Source organism: Vitis vinifera, chromosome 16, assembly GCF_030704535.1.
Source record: "Vitis vinifera cultivar Pinot Noir 40024 chromosome 16, ASM3070453v1".
NCBI classification, from domain to species: Eukaryota; Viridiplantae; Streptophyta; class Magnoliopsida; order Vitales; family Vitaceae; genus Vitis; species Vitis vinifera.
In genome coordinates this window covers 4,660,108-4,670,493 of record NC_081820.1, presented here as the reverse complement: position 1 = coordinate 4,670,493, position 10,386 = coordinate 4,660,108, and the positions used below count along the sequence as shown (strand labels likewise).

Below are 10,386 nucleotides of genomic sequence, written 5' to 3'. Positions count from 1 at the left end.
TTTCGCTATTTCATGCTTTATATTTCAGGGAAATTAAATTTTTGATCGAAATCCAAATTATGGAATAAGAGTATAAACAAATAGAACCAAGTACAAACAAATGGAGATATAAAAGAATGACCATTTGTTTAGCAGGTTCAATCAACTAACATCATTGAATTTGCATGAAGTCAAGGGCTCTTTTTAAAGCTTAAGTTGGCCTTTGTTTTGTTTTTGTTGCTGCCTACTCTTTACCAAAGGCATGAAGATACTTCCAACAAGAAATATTGCTTTTATCAAAAGCATGTCTAAAATTCCTCAAAAATTAGCTTTTTATTGAGTACATCAGTTCGAAACTTATAGAGGAATAAGTTTCACATAAATCAGCATAATTACATGGTTACATAATAATTTTGTACAACTACCCTTAATTTCCTTTGATCAAATCACATATGTTACCATTGTCGTCACCATTTGATTCCATCATTTGATATGGTTCCCATTGTCTCGTCATTTGATTCCAAGAGTCTTTGTGTATTACCAGCATCATTTGATTCCAAAAAAGCCTGTGTTATGGTCAAGTCTCCATTCTGGAATAGAGAAAAAAGCTCACCTTAAAAGCAAAATCAATATAAAAGTAAGAACAATGTTACTTACTGAAAGGAAAAATAACCTTGCAAACCTTTACAGTAGCAGTACTGACCATTGCTTAAGAATCATTAACATTTCATGTATTTGAATCACCCAATTAAAGATGGAAACAAAGATTAGAAAATGGGACACAATGTTAGGTGTGGTCTCAAATTAGGACCCCTCTGAATCATAGCAGTTCCTTTTTAATTTCAACATGGAACTTGATTTTAGCTTTGGCCCACTAATACCCATGTGCATCCTTATGGAATCAATAATATCCTACTTTCATCATCAACAATTGACCCTCTCTAGCAACAACAGGATTGAATATCTCTGCTATGCCACTCACATTGAATACAGGATTAAATTTTACCCATATGGACCTTCTAAATTGTCTGTTTTGAGAGATAAGAGAGGGTTGGAGAGAATGATAATAGCTTCTTGTAACTCATTCTTTACCAACGAAAATTGACCCTACTTCTGTTTAGAGCCCATTTAGGAGCGAATCTGGGTATCACATTTTTGTTTTATAAAGTTTTTTATTTCTGTTTAGAGCCCATTTAGGAACGAATCTGGGTATCACATTTTTGTTTTATAGAGTTTTTGTGAGTATCATGTACAAAAAGACCTTGATAAATAAGATAATAATTTATTTACAAATCCCTAAGGGGACAAGGAAATACAAATTAATAATTGAAGAAATACATAAAAAAAAAAATAGCAAATAAACATTCATAATATAGTATTAAGTAACTTTTTATTACTTCTATTTTCTCAATTCAAATCTTTCTCATAACTATCACATGATTGAAACATTTTTATATTTAGACTATTAAGTTTTGACATAACATCTCTTCCTTTCAACCATCATTACATCTTCTACAATTAATAATCTTCTCTTCTTTTTTAGAGCCTTTTAAACTTCTATGTATTAACTTTTGACCACATTTACCATTTTTGGATTTATAAGTCATGTGCAAGTATAGAACAATAGAAACATAATACTCTCTAAATTAATAAGTATTCATTTATCAAAAAATAGTTTTACTATAGTGTTCGAATATTTAAAAAAAAAAAATACATGCACTTCTAATAATGTGTCATATAAAAAAATTATTTTTATAAGAATCACCGAGAAGTGATGTCCAAAATTTTTGTAATGAGGGCACTTCTAGCACACCCACCCCCCACACACCCACCTCAAAATCACTCTCAAGCGGACACTCTAATCACTCCATAGGTTATCCATAGAGATTCCCCAAAATGGAAGTCGACCGCTAGTATCGATCAAATGGCAGCTTACCATTCTAAAATTACCATGTCATTCCCAAAATTACCATTTCTTAAAGAAGAAAGTAACACATCTATCCCATTCTTAATTTAACCAAAATTAGCTTTTGCTAAAATCTCAAACTTTCCTTTCCAAATTAATACTCTCAAACCATCTCACCTGCTAATGTTAGAGTACACAAAAATGTAGAAGTTACAAATTATTTACCCAATCTAAGATAATTTGTATAAATGTGAAAACTAGAAGTTAATAATCCTTCTAAAGGCAACAAAATACTCAAATCAAGACCAACACAAGTAAAGGGATAAAAACAAATTAGGATCCTCAATGTCTCATCACAAGTCGACACTAACCCATTAAAATTACAACAAAAGTTGACATAAGCCCATAAAGAATTGCCATTTAAATTGTTAAAGTTAACTTGGCGTCTTTACAAATGAGCTATTCAACTTGAAACATAGGTACAACAAAAGTTCCACATTTAGGCTATGTTTGGTACCTCAAGGAACGAAAATAAAGAGGAAAATCATAAGAAAAAAAAAATATGTAAGGAAAATTTATAAAATCTCTCTTACTTTGGATTTTAATTGAAAAGTTGAGAGAAAAAAATTAAATTATTGAGAAATCCATTTTCCCCGGCTTTCCTCACCTTTCTCTAAAAAAATAGGAAAGAAAATTTGTTAACATTTTCCCTCCCCTCTTTTTCCATGGTATCTAAACATAAAATAAAAAATAAAAAAAATCATTTTTCTCATCATTTTTTCTTTATTAGTACTTTTCATAAACCAAGCATAGCCTCAATAACTTCTTTTAGACCAATCTAAAACAATTCCATAAACAAAGTAAACTATAAGAAGAGCAAATAGAGTTGCCTTACCAACCATAGCTGCACATTTCTAGGACAAAAATCCTTAGTACATCCTGCCCGTGCACTCTCGAGAACCACAATAACACCTTTTCTTCTTGATTTTCCCATTAATATCGCGAACCTGACCCACCATATAATTGTAATCATACGTTAATTCTCGCATGGGAGGTATGTTCTTGGTAGCAAATAGCATTATATGAGGCATCCTCTTGTCATCATGATCATAAAGGACATTTTGGGCATAAAGGTTAGGCGAACAACTATGGTTGAAAAATCTTCCCACATTTGCAAACTTGGCTGCATCAATGGCAAATGCCCCATAGTCCTTGGCTTTATAAGAACTTGATTGTAAATCATCCATGGCCTCAAAAGAATTTAGTTGCGATTCGAGACAATTCATTCCACCACCTAAATCAAACAAATACTCATCATTACCAACCCTTTGTTCAGCTTCCTTGTCTTGGATTAGCTCGCCTGCATACTCACATATAAAACTTCCAGATGGAATATAATTTCGAGACCTAACACCCCATCCAGTTGATTTGGTCTTGAAAACCTCCAATGGGAATCTGATACCATTTTGGCTGACTCTATTGTTACAAGAAGGAGGGCACTTGCACAAAGGACCACACTCATAAATCCAAGGCTTTGCTTCAATAATAGCCCCACTGCAGTTAAATGGAATCTCTCCTCCATTCTTGAGGACACAAGCACATTTCACAGAATCCGAGCATCCATCAGTGCAATCACAACCACTTGGAATGGACCAGTTGGAACTCTCTAAATATACCATTCGGGCAATGTAACTAAAGGGTTGAGGTTTCTCATCATCAATTGTGTTCACCACACGGATGGGCCTCTCCTCCTTCCCCTGAGAAATATCATTTAAAATAGTTTTCATTCGTACTTTTGATTTTTTCGGCTTGTTCAATTCTCTGCCACGTGAAATATCATTGAACGTAATTTTCCAGCGTACTTTTGATTTTTTTGACTCATTGAATTCCCTTAGATTACATTTTGGTTGTCCTCTAATTCTTTTCAATTGATATTTAAAAATGAGTGTACCAAATTGACCTATTTCCTGCCAATACTTGTCCACAAAATACAGACCATCATAAGTGTATCCCTGGGAAGTCACCTTTGTAGCTTGAAAACCCCGAGTAACTCTTACAGGAGTTTTAGCATCCATGCTATTCTTCAATGCAAGGTTTCCTCGTTCCAGTTTCTGGTCTTCAGCCTGCTTATGTCCAACCATTGGGTTTCCACCTTGACCCGAATATATTAAGATGTCAGAAGATTCCTTGTCATTGGCATAACGGCCAGAATCAACAATACTAATGGCCAATATTTTTCCATCTTTCTCCATGTAATCTATGCCATTCTGAAAATGACTATGAAGGCCAATAATACACAACTCAACCCTATAACGAAACGTATCACCAACTTCAATACCAGGAACATGTCCTAGTCGTTTGGTTGTGTTAACCCACTTTTGTTGCCTCTTGAGAGTCATTGCTGCCTCCACATGAAGCTTACTAATAATAACTTTTTTCATTGTTAGACTTGCTTCATGTGTGAGCTTTTCCAATAACTCTTGGAACAGATTTAGAGCCCCCTGCACTCTACTGTTGTTAACAATTGTCTGATGGTCCATGGAACTCTGGTCCTTGCTGCATATTTCAACTTCCTTCCCAATACTTCTCAACACACTTTTGCCTCGACCAGCTTTATTTCCAAAAGTCTGGCACCAAGGATCCAATTGGAGCAAATTCCGCTCTAATTGGGGGTGCATGCCGATTTCTTTTGTGTCACCACCCTGTCTAACCAATAAACCAGATGTTTCACCAACATCTCCAAACTTGTCCCAAAATTCATTGATGGTTGCTTCCCAAGGACTCCTTTTTAAAGCACGGTTGCAAGTTCCCCCACCCTGCTTTACCTGTCCAAGTGAAGTACACATTTTTTTTGCATCAACACCACATTTGACCTCAACTTTGTATGTTTCAGCAACATCTCCTCCAAAGTTATTCTGAATTTCATTTCCAGTTTCTTTGCAAGAACTCCTTTCCAAGGCACTTTGGAAAGAATCCCCAACCTGAATTTCCTGTCCAAGCAAAATACAGACTTCTTTTGCATCACCAACCCATTCGCCCACAGCACCAGATGTTTCACCAACTTCCCCTCCAATCTTCCTCTTAACTTCATTACTTTCTTCATAAGAACTCCTTTCTAAGGCACCATTGAAAGCCCTGCCACCCCGCATTTCCCTTCCAAGTGATTTAGGACATGTTTCTATAATTTCTAATGGTCTAGGTTCTGCATTGAACTTCTCACTAGCAGAATTCTTGTTTGTAGAGGAAGAAGCAGATTTGAAACCTGCCGGAAAATCCCTTACAACAGGATAGTTCTTCAAGACTTTACATGGAGGATAACTTCTAGGAACTTTATCCCTTGTGACTTCAGCATCAATTGTGGACGGGCTCCCCTGAATACCGTTCGCGACAGGAGCTTGCAAGTTTCCAGCTGTCCCAAAAGCAATGTTATCTCCAATTACATTTGAATCAGTTGGAGGAGTGAATTTTCCACACAATCTTGGCCAATCCCGAACAGCATCAACCTTTGGACGCCTGAATTTTGGAGGAAAACTTTGATATTGATGGTGAACATGGTTTTCAAATGGCCGTTTTTTGGGTGGCTTCAGAGTGGAAGTTCCAGGAATTGATAAAACCATTGTAGATTGTTCTAAGGTAATAAAAGAACATGCCAAAAGATAAAGCATCACTATATCAAATTTCTATAAGATTGACAATAATTGAAAACTACACTAACAAAAGCTTGCGAAAGCATATTGATATATTGAATATCTAGAGACAATAGAATAACAAACCAAGAATATACCGAGAAATGATAAATAAATAAACAATCATTGCATTATGGTCAATGAACAATGTAAATAGTACCAACATCAGATTATACAATTAAATAAGGAAAAAGATAGGAAAGAGACAAGAAATTTCAGAAAATGGTTTAAGAATGCTTCACTATCAATGAAAACCTAAGAACCCAAAAGCCAAGTCAAGAAGTTCTTTTCCACTCTATACTATAAAGGTTACTCTGAATGGATACTAATGTCCTTTTATTTCGTATATTTTTCTCAGCAACCAAATGGCATTGATGGAAATTAAAAGACGAAATGACACCTTGTTCTTGTTTCAATTGCAAACCATGAACTGAAATATAGAGGCACCAACAATTCCACTCAATTTTGCAAAGGGTCAAAACAGTGAATACCTGAATCAAGATTTGAATGTCTTCAACTTCCTACATTTTCTCAGCAACGAAACAGCACAAATGTAAAAAATAAGCACATTGATAGGAACCCAAAAACTAAGCAATGAAATTCAATTGCACTCAGATCCAAGTAATCAATAATCCAATCAAAAATTTCATTCTTTTTTTTTTTCCTAATATTTTGCAGACAAAGAAATTAAACTCCACTCCATCCAATTGCATAAAGTCTGCAGACATTGAATTCGAACCAAGATTTCAGTGTCTCCTTTTCTTCCTATATTTTCCCAGCATTAATGGAAATTTCAAAAAACATAAAAAAATAAAAAATAAAATTTAATGCCGCTCACGTGTGTAGAGATTCCAAACTGTAAATCAAGAGTATAGTTAAAGATAAGAAGCAAAGGTCAGGAGACCTCAACCCAAAAAAAGTAAGACGCAACCCAGGGCACATGTCGAGCACATGCCACTGTTCCTTGTCCTTTTCCGACATGTTCGAGATTTTCATATTCCTTTTTTCTGATATTTTCTCCTCATACCAAACAAAATTAAGAAAATTCCTTTCCAACAAAATGATTAGTTCTAAACCAAGGACTTCAACTCCCTATATTTTCTCAGCAACCAAAAAGCATTAAAAAAGTTAACGAGAACGAAACATCAAAGAACACTCAAAAACAAAGAAGACATCAAACCCAACAGAACTGAAGAACAAACCAAATGAATAGAAAACTGAAAAATCAAAGAATGCATTCCGTTCGTTTCAAGTAGAAATTAGAAAACTCAAAGGCAAAAATTGAAGCTCCTACTAAACAAAAACAAAAAAAAAATGTCAAGAAATAAGAGGAAATACATACGTAAATGTTGGTGAGAGTAGAAGAAGCTTGGGATTTTTGAGAGATTGTGAGAGATTGAATCACAGAAACAGGGAAAGAGAAAGAGAAAGAGAAAGAGAAAGAGAAAGACAGAGTGGTGTAGAAGTTTGAAAAAGAAACGAGGGTTTTGAATTTGAGGGACGCGTTGGCAGTTACAGGGAAGTAAAGTAGGGCCTCCTCTCACGATTCCCACATGGGCCCACTTACTATTTTTTATAATATATACATATAACCTCCGCCGTCGATATCCCTAAAAAAAATTCATGGGCCCCACTGTACAAGTGAAGTGTACTCTTCCTATTCTTAATCTTATTCTTTTATCGATTATTCTTATCCACCCAAAACCTCGACATATGAATATTCCATGAACCAATAACGTTGCTAAAATAATAAAATCTTCGACCCAATTTAATATAAAATAGTGTTTCAAACAAAAATTTAATATTACATGTGTAAAATCAAACCTAATAGACGGAGGAAAGGAAGAAAATAAAAATAAAAAGAAACTCTAATTTTTGAACGGGGCCATCCAATTAGCATGTTCATAAAAGCATTGACAAAAGCGTGAAAGAAAACTACAATCTCCAATTTCATGTACATTATTCCTCAATCACAACATCTATATGAATTTTTTTACAGGTTAAAAACGTCCACTTCCGTTTAAATCAAAGTCAAAATCATTATTTTCAAAAAATTAATATTGATATTACAAACTTGTTAAATAGATCAAAATCAAACATTTACATGGAGACTAGAATGTTTTCTTCTAACTAATCCAACTAATCCTACCCATTTATTTTAAAAACAAACTAATATACTAATCAACATGAATACTATATATATATATATAGATATATAGATATATATGAAAGAATACTAAGCAATCGATGATCTATGGTGGACTTTTTGACCTCTGATGTAAATGTAAATGGTAATCAATGAATAGTGAAAAATAAAAATAACTTTTGACTTTTATGATCAAATCTTACTTTTCAATGGAATACTATATAATATAATATAATATATATATATATAACTTCTAAGAAAACTTGGTTTAGTAATTATGTTCAATTTTAATTACTAAGTGAACTAAGATATCCATAATTGTTATTCTCCCAATGTAATCCAATTGGTGTGGGAAAATTTTGAACCAAAACTCAATCATTGTACTTAGAATTCGATGTGAAATTCTAGGGATGGCTAAATGAAGAATTCTAGAAATCCAAAGTGAAACTATAAACCTATGGGTGACAATTTGTATTGGTAGGTTGTGCTTATATCACATTGAAGTCTAGGTATTATACCATATAGCTCAACCTAAACCTAAATCGGACATATATTATGAAACCAAGATTTGGTTAATTTCGGTTTTGATGATAACAAAATAAGGTTTAGAACTAATGATTATATTTCAAGTGTGTTTGGTAAGACGATTTTCAAAGTGACAATCACAAAGATAAATTAAGCCAAAGAGAAATCATGAAAAAAAAAAAAAAACCTTAAATAGAATTGTTTTTCAAGACCCAAACTTCATAAGATCTCTTTGTAAGGTTGTTGGTGCACTAAGATTTTGATGCATTACATTCTTTACTTATATACCAAAATCATTCAAGAGTTTTTTCATTTTAAATCCTTTAAAATTGGATGATTTCATGTGTTTCAACTAAAACCTTGTGTTAAATGTTTTCTAAATTTGCTTAAAAAGTTTTAAGTTGAAAAAGTTGGTTGTTGAGCCATAAACAACTCAACTGATTGAACTGGATGAGGAACTAGTTGACTTCCAACTCAACTAGTTGAAGGATGCAAAAAAAACTCTCTCTCTCTTCTAGAACGGTTGCTCAACTGATCAAGATTGAACCTCAACCAGTCGACCCCCACCTCAAATGTCATGGTATGGTCAAGGGGCGGTCGAAGTCCAACGGTCACCTACTAAGCATTAAATGCTAACAGCTAGTCAACCGATCGACCTTCAGCTCGACTGGTCGAATTTGGTATTTTTCCTCTATAAAAAAAATCTAATTTTCATTGTTTCAGGACTTAACCTTCCTAAACCTTTCTTGCTTTGAATTATTCTATTTTGCCCTTGGAGTAGGAGGGCTTTTCTATGGAATGATGTATAGGGGGTGGCTGTATATAGCGTAGTATAATATGGCCTGAGGTTGGAATATGTGACCTTTCCACTGTGCCTTTGAAGGAGCGTAAACTCTAGGGCCTGATCGCGATTCATCAGTCACAATACTCCTTGTTTTGGTGAAAGCACAAGCTTACCCTTCTCCCAACGGATTTTCTCTTAATCTCAGCAGCTTTCCCCACCCATGCTGACTTTATTCGGGTAATCCAAAAGAGTTTAATATATTTGAGCCTTGGGAGAAAGTTTTTTAGTGCACCATTGTTTTAAAACTTGCATATCAATAGTGCACTATTCAATCCTAGTTTTCTTGTATCATTTGAGCCTAAAGTCTTGTATTAAGATTTTGTGAAATTATTTGTATATCTTTGAGAGTAAGAATCTAAGTGTGAGGTATCACTTGAGAGGTTGTTCAAGAGTGGGGCATCTCTTGAGGATTGTAAAGGGTGTTTGGACCCAAAAGTCCAAAATGGTAGATTGGAACCATAATCCAATTGTATTGCTTTGAAGGTTTGGTTTTGAAGTCTTGAAATAGTAAAACTTTAAGCTTGGGATTAAAGTTAAAGGAGAGTGGATATAGGTTGGGTTACACCAAACCACCATAAAAATCTTATGTTTGCATTATCTCTTCTCTACTCTCTTAATTTATATGCAATTGTTTTTATATTATTTTATTACATATTTGCATATAATTGTCTCTTACATTCATATAATTTAAATTTACAAAAAGAGACCATTACCTTATTCATCCTCCCTCTAGGATGACTACCTTATGTTGGATTAGCCTAATTTTTCTAATATGTATGATAATAATCATGTAAAAAATATAAACCTAAAATACTACCTATTGAATTGAGTTAAGTCATATATAAGTCTATATGATTAATGTCTCAATCAACATGTTTATAACTCAATAAACTTATTTATTTAAAAATAAATTAAATATGAATTAAATATTTTAAAGATATAATTAAGTTAATAATAAGATCCAAAAATTACTTATTTATTAAAGTATAATTGGGTTATAAAGATTAACTTTTATTAACCGGGAATTAACTTTTATTAATAGGGTTTTACAAATTACCTTTTATTAATAGGTTGGGTTTTGAAAAATTTGAAAGAAAACGTCAAAGAAATAAAACAAAAAATTGTTGGAAAGAAAAATAAAAAATAGATTTAAAACTAATAAATTATTTTTATATTTTACTTTAAATTCATTTAATTTATTTTTCTCTTCCTAAATATTAAATAATTTAAAAATATATAACATTTTAATAAATTTTATATATATATATATATGAAACTAAGCACGATTTTCAATCATTTT

At 33.2% G+C, this 10,386-nt stretch overlaps 1 protein-coding gene across 2 annotated transcripts; it reads right to left on the bottom strand.

Moving 5' to 3' along the window:
* Positions 1–293: 293 nt before the first annotated feature.
* On the bottom strand, positions 294–7,120 carry LOC100244174 (histone-lysine N-methyltransferase, H3 lysine-9 specific SUVH5). Of its 2 annotated transcripts, XM_010663939.3 has the most exons (4): positions 6,914–7,120; positions 6,063–6,092; positions 2,781–5,513; positions 294–569 (listed from the first exon to the last, which is right to left on the bottom strand). In XM_010663939.3, exon 3 carries the CDS (start codon positions 5,500–5,502, stop codon positions 2,815–2,817), a length of 2,688 nt encoding a protein of 895 aa, XP_010662241.1. In that variant the 5' UTR covers positions 5,503–5,513; positions 6,063–6,092; positions 6,914–7,120; the 3' UTR covers positions 294–569; positions 2,781–2,814. The 2 variants fall into 2 exon arrangements, with proteins under 2 accessions (XP_010662241.1, XP_010662242.1); XM_010663940.3 differs by lacking the exon at positions 6,063–6,092.
* Between the last annotated feature and the right edge of the window lie 3,266 nt (positions 7,121–10,386).